General features: G+C 46.4%; 5 protein-coding genes across 6 annotated transcripts; 2 read left to right on the top strand and 3 right to left on the bottom strand.

Moving 5' to 3' along the window:
• Positions 1–1,380: 1,380 nt before the first annotated feature.
• Positions 1,381–2,769, top strand: LOC120956553 (grpE protein homolog, mitochondrial). The gene is made up of 4 exons (XM_040378094.2): positions 1,381–1,610; positions 1,752–1,962; positions 2,028–2,189; positions 2,264–2,769. Exons 1-4 carry the CDS (start codon positions 1,528–1,530, stop codon positions 2,525–2,527), a joined length of 720 nt encoding a protein of 239 aa, XP_040234028.2. The 5' UTR covers positions 1,381–1,527; the 3' UTR covers positions 2,528–2,769.
• A 19-nt stretch (positions 2,770–2,788) lies between these two features.
• LOC120956549 (putative pre-mRNA-splicing factor ATP-dependent RNA helicase PRP1) lies at positions 2,789–6,478 on the bottom strand. Its single transcript, XM_040378090.2, has 7 exons — positions 5,929–6,478; positions 4,444–5,762; positions 4,097–4,360; positions 3,894–4,016; positions 3,628–3,818; positions 3,386–3,548; positions 2,789–3,302 (listed from the first exon to the last, which is right to left on the bottom strand). The coding sequence occupies exons 1-7, from the start codon at positions 5,976–5,978 to the stop codon at positions 3,175–3,177; spliced, it is 2,238 nt and encodes a 745-aa protein (XP_040234024.2). The 5' UTR covers positions 5,979–6,478; the 3' UTR covers positions 2,789–3,174.
• A 304-nt stretch (positions 6,479–6,782) lies between these two features.
• LOC120956554 (39S ribosomal protein L14, mitochondrial) lies at positions 6,783–7,374 on the top strand. The gene has a single exon (XM_040378095.2). It carries the CDS (start codon positions 6,889–6,891, stop codon positions 7,342–7,344), a length of 456 nt encoding a protein of 151 aa, XP_040234029.2. The 5' UTR covers positions 6,783–6,888; the 3' UTR covers positions 7,345–7,374.
• On the bottom strand, positions 7,318–9,667 carry LOC120956550 (probable ATP-dependent RNA helicase DDX56). Its single transcript, XM_040378091.2, has 6 exons — positions 9,523–9,667; positions 8,699–9,447; positions 8,374–8,473; positions 7,957–8,297; positions 7,746–7,887; positions 7,318–7,676 (listed from the first exon to the last, which is right to left on the bottom strand). Exons 1-6 carry the CDS (start codon positions 9,583–9,585, stop codon positions 7,425–7,427), a joined length of 1,647 nt encoding a protein of 548 aa, XP_040234025.2. The 5' UTR covers positions 9,586–9,667; the 3' UTR covers positions 7,318–7,424.
• A 2,638-nt stretch (positions 9,668–12,305) lies between these two features.
• LOC120959723 (uncharacterized) lies at positions 12,306–16,688 on the bottom strand. Of its 2 annotated transcripts, none has more exons than XM_040383339.2 (4): positions 16,462–16,688; positions 13,787–13,940; positions 12,712–12,848; positions 12,306–12,636 (listed from the first exon to the last, which is right to left on the bottom strand). In XM_040383339.2, exons 2-4 carry the CDS (start codon positions 13,871–13,873, stop codon positions 12,441–12,443), a joined length of 420 nt encoding a protein of 139 aa, XP_040239273.2. In that variant the 5' UTR covers positions 13,874–13,940; positions 16,462–16,688; the 3' UTR covers positions 12,306–12,440. The 2 variants fall into 2 exon arrangements, with proteins under 2 accessions (XP_040239273.2, XP_040239272.2); XM_040383338.2 differs by lacking the exon at positions 16,462–16,688 and adding an exon at positions 15,758–16,220.
• Between the last annotated feature and the right edge of the window lie 3,898 nt (positions 16,689–20,586).

Raw genomic sequence — 20,586 nt, 5'->3', positions numbered from 1 at the left:
GGACATGTGGATTCAAAATACGGCACCAAAACATTGCAGGGAGAATTTATTTAAGGGTCGAAGGATTTTAAATACCATTTTCTTGACTGTGAAAAATTATAAGAAAATGGAATGGGATTGAAATCTTATCAAAATTGAAAGAAAAATACTCTTCTAAAAATACTTTTCTAACTTCTATGTAAATTACCTTTCCATATGCAAGCTTAGTGTATAGGTACCTTAATCTTTGAGCGCTGCGCCATCAAAGTGACCAGAAATACCGATTTACAGGCGGTCCCCGAGATACACGGTACCTCTTATACGCGGATTCGGAGATACGCGGTTTTCTAAAATTGACAATTCTTTGAGCAAATTGTACTGATTTGACACATCAATTGCAAATTGCCAAATAATTTCCGTTTTGATCGAATATTAAAAACTATTTCAAAAGGTTTAAAACAGTTATATTCAGTCAGAATCATATCAAATAATTCATAAAGTGACTAAAACCGCCCCCTACTTGCAAAATTACACGAAAATTTGTGATATTTTAGCTGGAAATCACGAGATTCGACTTACGCGGAAATTCGAGATACGCGGTATTTTGCGGCCGTTTTCGGTCCCCATTAACCGTGTATCTCGGGGACCGCCTGTACTTACTAATTCGCAGATGGGCACCCTAATAATATCAATTTTTTAATATTTTTCGTACCGAAAAACACAGGTTTTTCTTAATAATGCTCGAGAAAGTATCAAATCATTTTCCTTTTCATTCCACACATTAAACTCCTTTTTTTTGATTAGTAGGAACGAATTTGCCATATTGTTTAATTAAACTCAATATGAAGATATTGAAACCACAAAAAAAAACTATTTGATCGCTCGGTGTAATTATGTTGGATTTGTAAGAACGTTTCTCCAAAAATTTATCCAAATTTACGTTTTCTACCATTGAACCTCATCAAAATAATCGCAGTTTCAATCGAAATAGTGCCATTTTAATCGAAATTGTCAAAAGAAATAGTTCACGACAGCACCGATAAAATCACATCCGTTGGAGCTCAGCCACTGCTCTAAGAGGCGCATGAATCCCCGAGAAAAATAAATTTGGCTTAGAATCCTTAGTACAACTTTCAGATCGACGCTTAAAAAAGGCCTGCATTTGTGTGGTCGCTGAACCAAATCTAATACATCTCTTTGAAATAGATGAACAATGCATTTTCTCGCAATATGGATGTTTCGGTTCTGCAGATAAGTCCTCCCTCTCTCCGCTCAACACTTCTTTTTATTTGAGTTTCAAATTTTAAAACCGACCGAAAATTACAGAAAAAATCCGAAACTCCTGACCGAAGACCGCCAAAATAATCTGGCCACACTGGCAGTCATCCACGAGACGTCAAACAGCCACCACTTTGACAGCAGAAGATAGGCAAAGATACAATTGGAACCTGCAGCGAAGACTTCCACAGCGTTGTGTTATTTTCGTGCGAAACAATTGAGTTATTGGCGCGTGCCGTGTTTCATCACAATCCCCCCACTGCTACAAAGATGCATCGTTCCAAGACTGCACTAAACCTGCTGCAACGGTTGGACCGGCTGCGAACGGCTTCCAGCGGATCGCTCATCACAAGGTACGGGATGGACAAACAGCACGTTGTTCCATCATCACCCGGTGAAATGGGATGATGTAACTCCGAATGTTGCACCGCAATAGGCCCGGTTTGTGGCGCATCGTCCTGTTACTTACTACGTTTCCTATCTTTCTCCCCAAGACAAATGCAGATGGTCAGCACAGCACAAGCAGCCCACAGTCGGTTGCTTTGGTCAGGGTGCAGCCACCAGGCACCGGTGCGCCACTTTTCCACAGAGAAGGACACAGCACGTGTCGAGGAACCGACCGAGAACGAAAAGAAGCTAACCGTAGAGGTGGAGGAGCTGCGCAAAGAAGCGGCCGAGCTAACAGAGAAGGTCAAATCCCTGGATGTACGTATGTGTTGGGCCTTATATAGCATGTTCATCCTAATTGACGCACGGATATCTACTTACAGGATAAATACAAACGTGCGCTGGCAGAAAGCGAGAACATACGAAGACGACTCACGAAACAGATTGACGATGCAAAGCTGTTCGGCATTCAGGGCTTCTGTAAGGATCTGCTCGAGGTGGCGGACATTCTGGGCCACGCGACGGAAGCCGTGCCGAAGGATGAGGTAATACGTTGCATCGCCCTTTCGGAAACTGATTAGCATTTTCACTCACACTGTTGCTACCTCTCATTGCGCAGATTTCCGATAAGAATCCTCACTTGAAAAATCTGTTCGAGGGACTTTCCATGACGCGGCAGCAGCTGAACAGCGTGTTCAAGCGGCACGGGCTCGAAACGGTCAACCCGATGAACGAGAAGTTTAACCCGAACCTGCACGAGGCCCTGTTCCAGCAGGAGGTGGCGAACGTCGAGCCGAACACGGTGGTGGTGGTCAGCAAGATCGGCTACAAGCTGCACGACCGCTGCATACGTCCCGCGCTCGTCGGCGTAACGAAGGGTTAAGGAGAGGAGCACACACACAAGAGCGAACGAGGGGATGAAGAAGCATGTTTAGCTGATCCTTTCCCAAGGGACACAAGCAAAAAGAATTCCACAAATAAAAAGAATCCGTAGGACCGTTGGTGTGTTTTGAGCGGTACAACCGACAGCTGTGTGTCTGGTTTGTGTTTAAATAAATCATAAACAAAGATGTTGCAAATATAACTTAGGTATCGAAATACACATCCATTTCTTTCTAAAGATCAGTCGTGGAAATTTATCGTGTATTTTTGTGTGTACATATCTATTGCCTTTATTACTGACTTTAGCTACATACCGCGTTTTCAGGGCGCAAAGTATCCCGAAAGCAAAGAAATTAAGGTAAGTTACTTCCCTAAAAGCCTACTTTTTGTATAATCGCACCGTTCTGTGTTTGTGGTATGGGTATGGAGATGATGCTTTGACGGGACAGAGACGCACAAAAAAGAACTGGAGAAACTTAAAAGCAGATTGATACTTTTCTTTGATTGAAATGCTCTCACCTCTCACACGTGGATGTCGCTTGCTATTAGCGTCCTCTCTTCGCTACCTCGCGCGCGGTATTAAGGTATGACGAAGAGGGATAGCTAAAACGAGCGCGCGATGCATCAGAGTTTGAGCATAATTACATTTTAAAATCCTTGCTGGAACTGCTTCGAGTCCATGCGCGCCAGTATCAGCTCGAGCTGCCGTTTCGCCTCGCACAGCGGGAAGTTATTCATGTCGTAGTACTGTGGGGCAATCTGCAGCAACCATTCCGCTGTAAGGGAGAAAAGTACCATTGAGAGTTACACATTCAAGCCCTTCACAAGAGTTAAAAAAAACAATAAAAATGCTACTTACGCTTTACATCCGTGACAGTTCTGATGTAGTTTTTCGTCGTCAGCACAAACTCGTTGTAAATTACCCATTCCGGTTTGTGGTCCAGACAAGTGGACGGATGCAGCTGCACCACCTGGTTGTCCTTTATCGTCTGATAGTGCTTGGTTCGTTCCAAATGTGCGACCTGTTGGTGGAAAGCAGCAAAAAGTAAGAACAACATTAAGAACAAACAACTCGACAGAGGAAGCAACGCTGGCACCTACCTGCATGAAGAAGCCCTGTACCAATGCTTTGCGAATGTTAAAATAGTACTCTCTCGAGGTGAAGTCCGTGCTGGTGCGCTGCAGCTGGAAGCGGTCCATGATGCGCGCTAGCTGCTGTCTCACATTGTCGGCCGACTTCAGGGAGCGGTAGTTGATGAAGTTATCATAGCACCAGCCCTGATCTTCATTGTCTGTGTGGAGGGGAGAGAAAGAATCGCACAAATTAGAAAATCTCTATGTTAACTTCAAATTGCGTGGCAACTTACTCTGCTTAAACGCATGGTACACGTTCAGCAGCGTCAGATGGTCGCCATCGACGTGCGCGAAGCGCATCTTAGCATCATCGGCAGCTTTCTTCATCTCGTTTGGTCGCACGAAGCACTGTGGAACTGTGGGGAAGTAGAAAAAATGCGTTGAATACCTTCCCAAACCACCAACATTCCCACTCCCCAAATGCTGACCCCCTTACCCGACAACATAGCGGTGATGGAAAGAATTTCGTTGGAGCAGTTGTGCTGACAGCTGGCAATTAGCATTTTCGCTAGCTGCGGATCCAGTGGAAACTCGGCCATAACCGCACCGAGATCGGTCAGGTTGCCGTCATCGTCCAGGGCGGCCAGATAGTTGAGAAGCTCGAGCGCACGCATCAGCGTTTCCGGCGCCGGCGGATCCATAAAATCGAAGTGAACCAAATCATCGATGCCAAGCTTCTTTAACTGCAGCACGACCGTGCCTGTAAAAAAACAATTGGAAAGAAAATTATTTGCCCGTGTGTGCAACGACATGCCGGGGTATGGCTTTGACAGCGAAACTTACCCAAATTGGAACGCAAAATTTCCGGATACGTGTTGTCCTGCATCTCCGTCTTGTACGCCTTCTCCGTGTACAGGCGGAAACACTTGCCGGGGCGCGTTCGCCCGGCCCGACCGGCCCGCTGCTGGGCCGACGCTTTGCTGATCGGCGACACGAGCAAACTTTCCACCCGAATGCGCGGATTGTACACCTTCTGCTTGCTGAACCCGGGATCGATCACAAACACCACCCCGTCGATCGTGAGCGACGTTTCCGCGATGTTCGTCGAGATGACCACCTTGCGGCCGATCGCACCGTTCGGCCGTTTCGGCGGTGCCGGTTCGAAAATCTTCTGCTGCATCGGCGGCGGCAGCGTCGAGTAGAGCGGGATGCACTTCAGCTCGCCCACGTCCGGGCCGAGGTTGTCGATTTCGCGCTTCACCCGCTTGCACGCCTCCTCGATCTCTTCCTGCCCGGTCAGGAACATCAGTATGTCGCCCTCGATCTCTTCGCACATGTGTATCTGTATGACGGTGCGGATCGCGGCCTCCAGATAGTCGCGCTCCGGCTCGGGCGTGTAGAAGATCTCGACCGGGTGCGTCCGGCCGGGGACGTTCATGAGCGGCGCGTTGTCGAAGTACTGCTGGAACTTGCCCGCATCGAGGGTGGCCGACATGACCACCAGCTTCAAATCCTTGCGCTGCCGGATCACCTCCTTCAGCACGCCCATCAGCAGATCGGTCGCGAGCGTCCGCTCGTGCGCCTCGTCGAGCAGGATGACCTGGTACGCTTCCAGCATCGGATCGCTCATCCCCTCGCGCAGCAGCATACCGTCCGTCATGTACTTGAGCAGCGTGCGCGGGCTGGAGCAGTCCTCGAAACGGATGCTGTAGCCCACCTCCTGCCCGAGCATCACGTCCATCTCCTCCGAGACGCGCTGGGCCACGGACATGGCGGCGACACGGCGCGGCTGCGTACACGCCACCCCCTTCGAGCTCGTCTGCAGCGCGTACTCCACGCACCACTGAGGTATTTGGGTGGTTTTGCCCGACCCGGTCTCACCGACCAGCACGATGCACTGGTGCTCCGACAGCAGCCGCATAAAGTCCGTCTTGTACTCGAACACCGGCAGCGTGATGCGCTTTTTGTACAGCTTGTAGTAGTTCTGCGTGTAGGCGATACCGTTCAGCGGGTTCTTGCCGCCCGACTCGGTGGCGGAACCGGCGGCCGCTGCCGCCGCCGCCGCCTTCGAGGCGGAGCTGGGCCCGCTGGAGGACGAGCCGGCCGCATCGAGCTTGGACGAACTGGCGCCAGCCGCCCCTTCGGCCGCTGCCTTCTCCTCTCTGTGGGGGGAGTGGGAAAAAGGGAAATTATGTTAGCGTTTCATACACACACAGCGGATGACGCCATGTTTGCGGGAGGAACGTGTTCAAGTGCAAAAACACACACACACACACACACACACACGCACACATGACATGTACAAACAGGCGGAAAGGTGCAACCTACCTTCGCTTCTTAATGAAAGGGTCCATCACCTCGATACGCCGCTTGGACATTTTCGCGTGCCTTTTTCCCCAATTTACCCTTCGAAACGGTACACACGATGGGGCACGATGCTAAAGTTCCCGTGGCGGCTGCCACAAGCGTCCCCCGGACCGGCGTTATTCTACCTTTTCCCCCACCCTGATCGACCCGTGTGTTTACCCGTGCAGACCGTTGTGACCTGTCCTTCAGCCCTTTGTAGCGTGGGAATGACGGCGGGTCGCTTCGTTTTCTTCTTTGCACTCGATGCACGAGTTTGATGTGTTTGATTCTGTCCCTTCCGGCACCGCGTAGCACAAGCCAGGGGCCAGCTCTTCATCCGTATGGTGCCACCGAGCGTCGCGAAACACTATAGCACATTTTAGAACGGGGGGATCGTATTGCCACAAGGTAAAAGGGATCGAAAACCGGAGCGGGCTTATAAAAGTTGGAGCGTATCCGCGGAACAATTATAACCACACTATTGATCTCGGGCTGCGTGCCTCGGTCTCCCGAAAAATGGCGTTCGGAAATGTCAAACGCGCGGCCGTGGCGATATTTTTGCAGCACAAGGTTGCTGCAGGTGAGCTGTGTTCGCAGGGGAAAATTCCAAAATATGTGCGTATATAAAACAGGAAATTTGTGTAAAAATGTGAATGATTGAAAATATTTGAGGTTCTTTAATGCTTAAATTAAAGTAAAAATATTTTTTATGGATCACAATACCTCGCAAATGAACTAAAAATACAAAACTTATATTTTGTTTATTGTTTTGGCCGCTCTGCCCACCTCTACTCAAGCGACCTTGCAACATGTGCTCGGCCGACAGCCGTTTGACAGCAGTCAAAGCTAAACAAAGTTTCGTCTTTCTCCGCCTGTCCCAGTGGCCGCGGTTACGCAAAATCGTTTCCAAAACTCCGGGCGCAAACGTTTTCGGGCGAGAAAATGTTGCGAAAATCGTTCGCCGCGCTGGTTCCGCTTGCGGGCACTTCCCGTCCCCTGCACACGACGGCCGTGTGCAGCGAGATTCGCAAAATGGCACGGCTGCGCGTGGTAGACAACAGTGAGATCGGCAAGCGGGCCATGGCGGAGGGCAAACCGCCCAAGTGCATTCATGTGTACAACAAGCAGAGCGTGGGCATGATCGGCGACAAGGTGCTGGTAGCGATCAAGGGGCAGAAGAAGAAGGGCATCCTGGTCGGGTGCAAGCAGTTCCAGAAGCCCAAGATACCCAAGTTCGACAGCAACAATCTGGTGCTGATCGACGACAACGGGACACCGCTCGGCACGCGCATTCACGTGCCCATCCCGACCATCCTGCGCACGATACTGAAGGAGAAAACGCAGGCCAAGGGCGCGGACTACACGAAGCTGCTCGGTATAGCTAGTAGATTTGTTTAATAAATCAAAAAGTTTGTTGGTTTTACAGGATTTTCTGTATGTGTTTTGTGTTCGTGTGCGGGGCTATTGTGTACATTCTACTATCCTTTCTTCATGTAATCTATACCGTTCACCAAGAGTGGATTGTCGGATTTGGCCCGCTTCTTGGCGGCGGCGTACTTTTCGCTCATCTTCTTCTTTCGCTTCGCGTTCATAATGTCCACCATTGGTTTCAGGGCGGCCGGCACCAGGTATTCCGGCACGTCGCCCAAATGTTCCTGCACGTGCACCGTGTGGAGGGGCCGGTCGTGTCGAAGCGTCTGCAGATCGCGTGGGTTTTCCTCAAAGAACGACTGTGGAATAGTTTAAATTAATTTTCTTTTAAAATCCTCTTCCTGGGCATGCTTCACCGGTTAGCTTACCTTTAGCTTTTCCGAGTTGAATATTTCCATCTTTAGCTCCTTTATTCGGGCCTCTCGGATGGAAATCTTTGTGATCGCTCGCCATGCATCCTTCGCTCGGTACCGGAATGCTTCCACCTCGTCAAAGTTGAAATTGAAATCCCTTAAGAGAGTAGAACAAAAATCATTAAAATATCATGTCTTCCTTCCACTCTGCGCGCTTTCAATCTACTTCATGGAAAACTCCGCATCATTCGAGAGTGTTTGGAGAAACTCTTCGACATTCCGTTTCAGTTCCAGCTCCTCGATGCCAACGAACGACAGCACGCTGCCGTTGTTCTGTCCACGTGCCGTTCGCCCTGCCCGATGGATGTACGAGTTGAGGTCGGAGGGGAAATCGAAGTTCACCACGCACGAAACGCACTGGAAGTCTATGCCGCGGGACACGCTCGATTCGGCCTCGGTTTGCTGCAGCAGCTGCTTGGTGGAGGGCTTTTTGTCGCTCTTCTTCTTCACCAGTGCTGGATTTTCTGCCATCAGTTCATCCGAGGCGATGATTATATCGTAGCTACCCTGTAGAAGAATCAAGTTTGTTTTTGTTTAATTTAACGAATATTTTTGAAACAATTTTATAAATTAACTAACTCACCTGATTGAACTGGTGGACCGTGTGACAGCGAATTTTGATAGGCAGCTCGGAGTTTAGAATGCACGACCGTATGCCGAACTGTTCCAAGAACAATTTCAATCTGCAATTAAACAACCCCATTATTGCTCTTTTCACTGCTTCATCTTTCGACAAACAATTGGCGGAAACACACATTCAGAGAGAAGATTAGTCCAACAGTCATTCGACAGCCAATGAGTGATAGCGACCAAGACCGCTATCGTTCAATGCTGCCTCCAAGAAGGAAGAGGATTCATCATGGCAAATTCAAGCACAACATCCACCACCATCGTCCCTCCCCGCTTACCTGTAGCACCGGTCCACCGACTTGACGAAGATGATGCACTTGCCCTGGATCAGCTTCAGCTTTAGCACGGTGTACAGTATCGCCGCCTTGTCCACCTCTTCGGCCTCAATCTGATAGTGCGTCAGCTGCGTACCGACCGCCAGCTGAGGCTCCTCCAGCTTCAATATTACCGGATTGCGAAGCACCATCTTCTTCATCTGTGTCACATCCTCCTCCAGCGTGGCCGAGCACAGCACCGACTGGTGCACCGGTGGAAAGTGTTTCAGCACCTCCTTCAAATCCTTCTCAAACCCGAACGTAAACATCAGATCGGCCTCGTCGATCGTCACGCAGCGCAGACTTTCCCGCACGTTCAGCGTCCCGTCGGCCAGCACGGTGCGCAGCCGGCCCGGCGTCGACACGACGATATCCGGCCGCTCGGCCAGCAGATGCCGGTGGGTGGCTTTCTCCTCCTTCGAGGACAGATCCGCCACCCGGATGAGCGGACCGCACGAGTACGTCAGGCTGGCGAACACTTTGGCGATCTGGTGGCACAGGTCCTGGCTGGGGGCCATCACTAGCACGGACGTTTCACGAACCGCCGTTTCGGTTTTGTACCGAAGCACGTTCTGGATAATCGGGATGGCGAAGGCGGCCGTCTTGCCCGAACCGGTACGGGCGCGGATGAGCACATCTTTGCCTTCGAGCAGGAACGGGATGGCTTTCTCCTGCACCAGCGTCGGCGAGATCCATCCTAGCCGGGCTATGTCCTGTCGGAATGGGCAGACAAATGAGCAAATAATGGCCACCGGAACAAAATGGCGGGTTTAGAAGGGATCAGTTACCCGCAGTAGACGATCGTCTAGCTCAAACTCGTGAAAATTCAGTCCCGGTCCCGGTTCGTCCATGCTGGTTTGTTTTACCTGCTGCTCGTATGTTTTCCTCGCTAGCGTAGCGCGTGCTTCTGCGACAGCTCATTTGACAGCTCCCTTCTGCACAGGGTGTATACACAAGGTGTACATGAGGTGATATGTACGCGATGTTTTCCATGATTTTAACATTTACAGTAGGCTCTTCACTTACGTTCATTTTGAAAGAAAAAGGTAAACATTGTACAGTTGTTAATTGTTACCAAAATTAACTTCAGCGGCGATGCTCGAAAATGAAATTACTGGAAGCTTTAGGTTTGATCTCGTATGTGTGGATGGATAACAAAATAGCTGCATCAGGAACTGGAACAACGATTTCAGAGTGAAAATGAAACCGAAAGGTCGAGTTTGTAAGGCAAGAAAGTGTACGCAGAATCCACATAGCGAAGCGTACATGGTAACCGATATGGCGCAGGACGGGGTAAGTGCAACGTGGAAATTGTTCATTAAATTTTTTAGTAATTCGATTTAAGATAGTTTAAAGAGTCAAATAACTCCAATGGGTAAAAAATCCTTAGATATGCAAATGAATAACAAGGTCGTACAGCGAATAAAACTCGCTGGTTGATATCATTTGTACAATAACGGATAATCTAGCATCTCAACAGCGAATTGACGCGAATCGGGACTCTCAGCGTGCAAAGGATAAAGGCCCTGCAGATGTGTCTGGAATGGAGTTCCGTGACTCGAAATGCAAAGTTGAATCTGCAACAATTGCAATGGGGGTGCAATTGATTCGTCAGCCTCAGGGCCCCAACGTCCATCTTTCCGGGGGCCCTTATCTCTGTACTCTGTACGTATCTTAGTAATCTGTCCATACGGCATACTATAGAATGAGGATCTACGAGGCCCCTAAACCGGCGGGGCCCCAGGCGACCGCCTAGTCCGCCTACCGTTACATCCGCCACTGCTCATATTGATGCTTGTTAGAATATAAATTTTGCTCTTAATGTGAAATTTGGTATGGATATTGTTCATAAATATTGGCTCTTTATGCGACAAAGTTAGCTGAACACTGGGCTAGAGTGATTCTATTCGCTGCCGGTATAGTTTGCACTAGTGATGGGTAAATTTATCAAATTCCGGAATCGCTTCCGAATGACTCCGCCAAAATCGGAAGCGGTTCCGGAAGGTAGGTGCAAAATTGCTTTCTCGCACCTACTGATCTATCGGGTCGACCCGAACTCGCTGTACCCTCGGGTCAAACTGAACCTACTGTGGCCCGACCCGACCCGAACTCGCTGCACCAACGGGTCGGAGTCGCTTATGCTTTCTCGCACCTACTGGTCTATTGGGTCGACCCGAACTCATTGCACCCGCGGGTCGGATTTGTTTCCGACTCCGACCTAGCGCACCCGCTGCACCAACGGGTCGGAATTGATTTCGACTGGCTTGCTCCCGACTCCGGGTCGGGTCGTGAAATGAATCGTATGACCCAACACTAGTACACACCGTCTCCATGTTTGTTTTGTGCGGACACAACACCGACGGAGCCGGTTGGAGCCATCACAGTCGTTGTAACAGCCTGAAGTCGGCTACGACGCTACGACGGCTCCAACGGCTCCAACGGTTCCGACGGCTCCGTCCGGCTCCGGATGTCTTCGACCGGAACCGGCTGCCGACTGGCGGCTCCGGACGGCTCCGATGGCTCCGACGGCTCCAACGGTTCCGACAGCTCCGGACGGCTCCAGAAGGCTCCGAACGGCTCCAGAAGACTCCGAACGGCTCCAACGTCTCTGGACGGTTCCGGACGGCTCCGGGCGGAATCGATGGTTTGAATTTGTCGGAATCAGAGCCGGAGTAGCAATGCGCGGAAGCGATTTCGAGCCGTGGGTGCGATTCCGATGACCCTTCACTAGTCTGCACTTGACGGAATCGTGGGATGCGTTGCAATTCTTGAAATCGTAAAAAAGAAACCCTCACATGCTAGAACTGCTGTTATATAATCAATGAATCGTTAATGCTTTATGTTACAATAAAATATAAATGAATATTTAACAGAAAAATGTAAATTATGACCGTAATAACATCATTACTGTTCATGACTTTACTCGATAGCAGTAACGACGTTATTACAGTCATATTTATTCTTTTTCTGTAAACATTCCGCTAGACGAATCCTTGATGGGCTCGCTGTATGGAAAGTTTTGTAGAATGCAAAGATTGTTTTTCGTCAAAAAGAACGATGTGGATGCAGGTTTCAATTTAATTAATTAAATAAACCCCTCTGTGCGAAAAAAAAAAACGATGAAAAAGAACACGGGAATAGATTCCAGCCCTCATTTGCTCCACAGGACGTCTTTTTTCGGGCATCCGTTCCAGGATATTCTGTGCAGGTAACCGGACACCTTCTTCTTTAACCCATCCGCAAGGTCCCCCCGTTGATGAGAAGTCGCACGGAAGTGTTTTGACATTTGCTCTGATGGAAACAAAACAGCCTTTGATGTCCTTTGAAAGTGGGTTGCATGATGAATGAAGTTGTTAAAGCATAATCTAACAGGCATGTCAAAATATGTGCCTGCTTTATAGAGGTAACGAGGTCAGTGTTGGGAAGCACAAATTGTTCCACAGAAGCGAACACACACACGTGTTTGACCTTAATTTTTCACGAATCATACACCACATCAAAGTTGGCCACGGAGGCGCTTCTTTCTCACACACAGAAGAAAGTCGAGAGAACTTACATTTTGAATGTAAATGTTACGATTTTCGTCTTTATTACATACTGAATAGAGGGTCTCATCCGCTGATGTGATGCTTACAACTAATTTTGTATTTTCTCCGCCAAAAAGGGACACCCCAATTCCTTGGCAATTAATTTACTCCTCCAAACTCTACTTCTCATCCGCCTCCCTGCCAAACAGACTCATAAACCGAAGCATCGTCCGGGCCGAGTACAGGCACAGTGGATAGCGCCGGTAGCATTGCTTGTAGTTATCCTTCGCCTTCAGGTTGCCGTTGTACTGCAGCCCGTTCTCGAAAGAGTCCCTCAGTGGTGCCGGAATCGTTTTGCTGTTCTCTACACTAAACCTGTGCAATGTGAGCGGACAGTGTGTTGTTTGAGTGGACTATTCGTATTCGGTTATCGTTTAACTCGGTACTTACGCGATAAATTCATAAATTATCTTTGCCTGCGCGTCCTGCGGTTCGGCACCGGCGGCCAGCTGGCAGACGAGGGAAAATGCACACTTGAGTGGATCCGTTTGCAGGATTTTGTTCCAGTTGATTTTTGACTCAAAATCCTAACCAAAAAAAAAAAGGATAAAAAATGAAGAATGAGGGTGGAATTTGAATAACTATTTTCGGGTGGTAAAACACTCTTTCGTAATATACATTTTTGCACTTATTTACATGCATTTTTTTCTTTCCCTATTTCTCATACACACACACACTCACAGAATAGGAAAATTCTAATCCTAAGCTCCTCCCACTTTTACGCAGCAGCACGTTTTTCACATGCGCATGGCCCGACTGCAGCCAGCAACAGCCGAAGCATCCTTACCCGGGGAAAAGCGCGACCCCTGTGCATGCTTGCACGATTATGGCCGACGACTTTTGATGGCAGTCGGTATCACCCCGTCCATATTTTTGTTTTTTATTCTGTTTTTTTTTGTTCGCTCCCCGCCGAATTGGAAAATACATAACACACATAATAACCTAATGGCGGTTGTACGTGGTTGTGTACGTCCTGTGCGTTGTTTGCCATTATCTCACCAATCCCCCGTAGGATGTAATTTCACCCCCTCCCCTCCTCTCCCCCCTCTCCTCTTTCCGTCGTGGGAGTAAAAGCACACTTGAAATGTGCATTAACTGGATAACAACTATCCTGCCTATGTGTGTCCTACTTGTGTCCTGCGGCATAATAGTTTGCCCGCACATTTCCTTGCACAACAGATAGGTCTTAAAAGGATTGCATAGTGAAAAGCAATGCAGTCTAAAGCAATGAGTAAGAGTCCCTTTTTTTCAACCCCCCTTTTGTGAAGGATGTTGTGCTTTTCCGTGACAAATCTAAGCAGCCTGGCAGTAAGGATGTAAAATGACCAAAGCCCTCTTTTACACTCCAATCCGTCCCCCGCCCGCCCAACACACTTAACATGGCACTCGGCACATTGAATGGTGCAATGTGTCTTTTGTCCCCCTGTTCTGTTGCATTTTTTTCTTCTTCTCCAATTTCACTTACCAACAGTGCGGCGGTTCGATTGTAGCGTAACGATGGGCCCAGATCTCGCTTCCCGGACGACATGAACAGCGGCTTCGATAGTTTCATAAAGTCTTGCGCTAGTAGATGTAACGTGAACAGCGAGCCGAGCGTTACTATTCCGAGAATGATTAATCTGAAACATGGGAAGAAACAGGGATGTGATAGAATGTGTATGAAATGGTTTTAATATGTATTAATTGTGAATGCTTTGTAAGTATTTGCAATGTATGCCGTCGGTAATGTTGGCCTGCTTTTACATTGTTCTCGCAAATGATTTAAAATACTCGTTATTTTCTTCTTCTTATCCTTCTTCTTCTATTTGGCGTAACGTCCTACGCGGACATGCCGGCCTATACAGGCTATCGAGACTTAATTCATTACCACGTAGCCGGATAGTCAATCTTTGCTACGGAGGGACGGTCCATTCTAGGCTTGAACCCATGACGGGCATGTTATTGAGTCGTTCGAGTTGACGACTGTACCACGGGACCGCCCCCTCGACTCGTTATTTTCTACATGTTTAAATATACGTTTTCTACCAATAACCAAATATCAATTCGTGTTGTTGCTAGTATTTTTCACATTTATTCGTTAAATCTCTCTCTTCGAGTTCTTCTATCAATTACTTTCTTGGCTCTAAAATATACTCCTTATATGTGTTCTATGTGGTCTATTGGCAATTTTTGTGCAAACTTCTACAGTAGTTCAGGACTCATTCCAATATAAAATGCACTAATAGAATTCCGATTGAATGCCAACTGAAGAAATGGTGCATGATTTTAAATACAGACGGTCCCCGTTTTACACGGTTAATGGGGACCGATAACGGCCGCAAAAGACCGCGTATCTCGAATTTCCGCGAAAGTCGAATCTCATAATTTCCACCCCAAATATCACTAATATTCGTATACTTTTACAAATAGTGGGTTGTTTTATCCACTTAGTTAATTATTTGATATGATTCTGACTGAATATAACAGTTTTAAACATTTTGAAATGCTTTTTAATATTCAATTAAAAGGGAAATTATTGAGCATTTGACAGTTGATGTCAGTCAAATCAGTACAATTTTCTCTAAAAACTGTCAAATTTAGAAAACCGCGTATATCTATTTAGAATCCGCGTATAAGAAGAACTGTGTATCTCGGGGACTACCTGTACAAATACCTGTCTTTATACTGTGAGACACTGTGTTGACTGGGTTTTCCATACAAACGTGGCCTTTTAGTTGCACTGTAAAACATCCAATTGCATAGTGCAAGTGTTCTACTATTTAATTCGTACTGTACTTGTATCCCGGGCCGAGGTCCCTTGGTAAAGTCGCCGAGTTGCACGACTAAACAACATGCCCGTCAAAGGTTCAAGCCCCGTACGGATCTTCTATTCTGCAATGAGTACATCAATCAGTCGCAGATAGCCTCAAGGCCCCATTATTGATTTGTGTGTGTCTAGATAGTGACTGTGAGTTTATGCACCAAATAAGATGAATAAGCAAGACTTTTTTGTGTGTACTACACAGGACACATCAGCATGATAGAAAATTTAAATAAACTTTATACATTCATCAACTTTGTATTTAAATACCACGAAAGTTGAAGCGTTCGTGTCGAGGATCTGCTGTACATATTTTAGCCATTTTTTATTAATTACAAAATGAATTCCTAACAAACATATATTACTCCCGAGGGGACATAACAAGGCCGCCGATGGACAACGCCCTGTTCACAAAAGTCTATTGCTGTTTAAAATTGAAACATTGCTATAGAACTTTGTATAGCATGTCTTGTTTTTTTTTTTAAATTTCTTATCACTTTTCCTTGTATCGCATCATTAAACATAACACACTTCTGGTTACGCTTCGAGCAAATCATTCACTGTTGTAGTTCACAACCACGCACATTTTTACTTTTTCCAGCACTATTTCTTATCAAATCACTAGCCTAAACCTACCTCCATCCCATCGTAGCTGTGTAGCGTTGTCCGTTTTGCGCAAAACCAACAAAAAAAAAGTCACTCTTTACATAACTCTTGCTTCGAGTATCACCACCGCGACTCCCAAAGCCCAATATAGGAGGAGGTTTGGTTCTGGTTTGCCAACCGTTATCACACGCACACGGCCTCTTTTCGCAGCTTTTCACCAACCCGCCGCTGCGTGCACCACCATCGCAAACGGCGACCGCAATGGGTGTGATCTATTTTCACTTTCGCTTAAATCCACCCAACCGGCTCACCCAATTCGGCGAGTTGCGCTTCAGCAAAGGTCCTGCACGCGCAAGATCGAGATCTCAAGCTTCGCGTTTGGTCCAGCGCGAGTCGAACTGTGCGAGTGCGCGCGCACCGCACCAAAACACTTTCTTCGATTGCGCGTACACGCGAACGTACCGACAGACGGCAATGGTTTGCGCGAACCGAAATCGAAAGTGTGCGCCGAGACCCTTGCGTCGGTTTGCTGCGAAGGAGAGGGAAGTGTGCTGGGTTGGTTAGTTAGGATATAGTACGTTTTGTATGTATGTTTCCCTACCGTGGACGATTTTTTTTGTTGGTTTTGCTCGTCATACACGCACCAGTCATACCCAGGTGACAGTGTTCACTGCTGTCCGCTCACACGAACTCCAACGTGGTTAGTTGGTGGATAACGTTGCGGTGAAGCTTACCAACGGGCATCCAACACGTTTGTGTGGATCAGTTGATCCGAACCTAAACTCCCCTCAAAGCAGCTGGAAAGTAATCATCTCGTTGCGTACGGCCACGAGCTCCTCGGCAAACAGCTTCAAGATACGGTTGCCCGGCACCACACGCGGATTACGTTTCAATTGCCAGCTATTAGAAGAGGACCGCCGACCGACTAACCCGAAACCGGGCCCACCTGAACGACTTTTTCCGGGGTTGTCTCAGGTGCGTTGGGGCTGCGCTCTTTTTTTTGCAGACGACGAAACTGTACGAGAAAGATATTACGTCGTTTGTCGTTGGGCTATCGTCTTCAGCGTGCGCGGTTGCTTGGGAAACTTGAGAGGCCGTCCGTCTGGGCAGCCGATGCTGTGTATGCCCGGAAGAACAAGTGTGATGAGGTGATGAGATATTAGATACACTATTGATGGAATTGCTGAACATCGTTTAGTGTCTTATTAAAAGGGGTTTAAACTTATTGAACTTAACACAAGATCAGTTAGGAGCACTCCTCTGTCCGCTTGTGATGACAACTTCGAAAGGTTCTCTGCTCGGTCGGTCACCGATGGCAACTCCCTTACTTTATTTGAGTGGATTGACCAGTTTACTGTGATGCACGTGTGTCCCTACATGTCACATCTATCTTCAAACGTGTTTGCTCTCATGCACGACACACCAGGCCCGGGAAAGAAGTGATGTTGACTTTTTTCCATCAACCACGAATGGAGACAAAACGAATTCCGATGCTCCAATGTACTCCAATGTACCGTGTACCTAACCAGTACCACATGGGAATGTGGGTACAAACTTACTTTCTCCCAACAACAAGATCCACCCGCGGTAAAGGGGCACCGGTTTGTCGGTCATCGGTAACATCATCTGGCACCAGCTGCTGGCACAAACAACATCTTTAGGAAAGGGGGCTTTTGACTGTTGCGCAATGCAGGAACACGGCAGGCCTTTACTTACAAAACAATTGTCGAATATTTTAAGCCCGGCGTGCAGGTTCGAACAGCTCTGCGAGCAATGGTTACTTCGCTTGATCATCATTAGGCAGCGGTACATCGGAGATCGTGCATCTATACGCGAACAATTTGCCTTTCGGTGGGTGGTTGTGTGAAGCAGATGATGCCGTGACTTCGGGGGTTATAAGATTAAGTGTTTACCGCATCGCACCCCCCTGCCCCCCCCTTCCCCAACTTACCGGTTTGTCATTTTGTTTGCACTTTTGGTTATGAAATTGAGCTGATGTTGTGTCTTTTTGAAAAATGATACCGCGGTTTTGGCAGCTGTTGCATAAACACTTTCTTTTGTTAAGGATGCGCCATAAATCCGGGTGAATGTTTTAAGGACGCGTGTGTTACTTCGATAAATCAGCCTCGATTGTAGTATTTATGATACTGATGAGCCCTGAGAAATCTTTTCTCTGTGACCTGCTTTTGTCCTTTTTGGGAGTGGTTGTAGTCTTTGCAGTACAAGGAGTTGTTTTCTGTTATGTAAAGGCTGTTTAAATTAACTCATCAGTTTTATGGGGCTATTATACTATCTCTATGATATATCTTTTATGCTCATATTTAAATAAAATATCCAATTAGTTCTACTAGAATATGTTAAATGTTGTTATTAAGCAGTTTACTTGCAGTTCGTTTGCCGAGCCTTAATACGTGAACCTATAGATCAGTGGTCGTTAACAGAAGTGGTCTGCGGAAAAAATGATTTTTTTAAGAAAATGCATACATATATTGTATTTTTCCCCTACAATAAAGATTAAATTTTTAATAAGATTTAAACATCTTCTTCTTCTTCTTCTATTTGGCGTAACGTCCTACGCGGACATGCTCCGGCCTTTACAGGCTTTCGAGAATTAATTCATTACCACGCAACCGGGTAGGCAAATCCTTGCTACGGGGACACGGTCCATTCTAGGCTTGAACCCATGACGGGCATGTTATTGAGTCGTTCGAGTTGACGACTGCACCACGGGACCGCCCCAAGATTTAAACATATTTTTGGTTAAAAACTTTGAACTAAGTCTGTAAAATGTATCCCCTCAATAGATGTGGGCTGCGGCAAATGTATTTTCAAAGCAAAGTGGTTTGCGATGTTTTGAAAGGATAGAGAGAACTACTATAGATAATAATATTCATTGGTGCCGTACATTGCAGGAATAGAGTACCGCATTTTTAACACTAATGATAGGAAATTTAGGATTTCATAAGCTAAGAAAAATCCTGTTAGGATCCATAAACGGTGTCGCCTGAGTATTATCCATTTTTTGTTTTTTTTCTCACATATGAGGAAACAGCTTCCAAATATGTTGATATAAGCTGAGAGTAACAACAAATAGAACAAGCAATTCAAACGCTTCAGGGTCTTTCGAAGATTCAAACAAAGAATTTTTGAAACATCCTCAAATTATCCCATTCCAATAGAACCTTCTAAGTAGATAATTAAATATTCCATGGATCAAACGATTGTAAAGACTCTTTCGAGATTACCAAACCACCCAAACCATCGAATATCAGGCTCCAAACTTATTTGCTGCTCTAATTCACAGCGATGTCAAAAGGCTTCATAAAGCCTCTTGTGTGTCGGTGTATGATACACAATTGAATAACGATGATAATGTGAAGTAGCAGCACGTGAATGCAAAAAAAAAATGATGCGACATGATATGATTATTATACGAATTTTTTATACCCATTACGCATTTCCCTCAATATGGAAACCGTTGCCGAAGTAGATGTTCAACCGAAGAAAGTGTTAACGATGCCCGAAACGACACTCTCATTTGCATTCGAACCGGGGACGAGGGACTGTTTTTACGCGCGCTCGTTTTCAGTGTAAATTATGCTGACGAATTGCTTTCCTGTGATCTTCCGGCTCGATTGGCGCGATCGGGCCGAGGTGTCGGCCAAGTGGGGGCACGGGTGCTGGCAAAAACCTCAAGCAACCTCATTATAACCGTTAATGGTGCTTACCGCATTAGGCGGAATTTCTACAGGCTTTATACAGGCGGGTGTACCGCAAAAAAAACTCAATCCCATAACCAGAGCGTGTAGGAGAATGTGTTTGATAAGGAGCAAAAAATAAAAAAATAAAACTCCACCAGGACACGGGAGCGAAAAGCGGGTTGGATTACTGGCTAGAGGTCGAAGCTGAATAATGTATGAAACGAGTGAACTGCACTCCTGCTTTTCTGCAATCCCATCCGTTCCTTTGGCTTGGCTTTGTGCCTTCATTCCCACCACCTTTGGGATATTAGGATTCGCGTGATTTTTAACACGGCGTAACTGCTGCAAAGAGGAGAAAAAACCAGTCGGATAATCTATGAGCAAGAAAACAGTGATGGTAATGATTTTATTTAAAAAAAAAGTTATTTTAAAGAACTACACAATCAAATCATTATCACATAATTCATGCCAGACAGCATATTATGTAGAGACAATTATGTCTAAAAGATAGGAATAAGCAAACATGTCTCTTTTACAGTGTACCTAAGCGCCCACAAGTATGCAATGTTTGTAGTATTTCGTGTAATAATGTAGTACAGAGGAGCACCATTTATCCGGGCTTCTCGGGACTTGACTCCGTGCGGATATGCGAATAGCACGGATAATGAGTCAAATGATATATTTTATCACCAATTTCTGATAAATTTTTGGAAAGTTATCTTATCTTATGAAAAAATAACCTAGTTTTTATTAACTTCGTGTTTTCCCAATGAGAATATTTGAAATTTGCCTTGAATTATCGTTATTATGACAATGTGTTCTTTAAACCGCTTTTTCAAATATCCTCCCCATAACGCAATGTCACCATTGTATTGAACTATCATTTCTCAACAGCACGGAGAAACGGACAGCCGGATAAAAGGTACCCGGATAAACGGCGCTTCATTGTATTTATTTATTTTTAATTGTCTTTTTAATAAACGCAAATTGGCGTTTTCTTCTATTTGGCCATCGTGATCATGCCGCCTATACAAACGTTCGAAGTATCGTTTTGAAATCGGTTTCTTTTCCTTGATGTATGGTATTTTTCATTCATTACAGAGAAAACTGATATTTTACAAACATATTTTTTGGTAGTAATAATTTTACATCAGTGTT

Source organism: Anopheles coluzzii, chromosome 3, assembly GCF_943734685.1.
Source record: "Anopheles coluzzii chromosome 3, AcolN3, whole genome shotgun sequence".
NCBI lineage: Eukaryota > Metazoa > Arthropoda > Insecta > Diptera > Culicidae > Anopheles > Anopheles coluzzii.
This window is presented reverse-complemented; position numbering and strand designations above follow the sequence as displayed.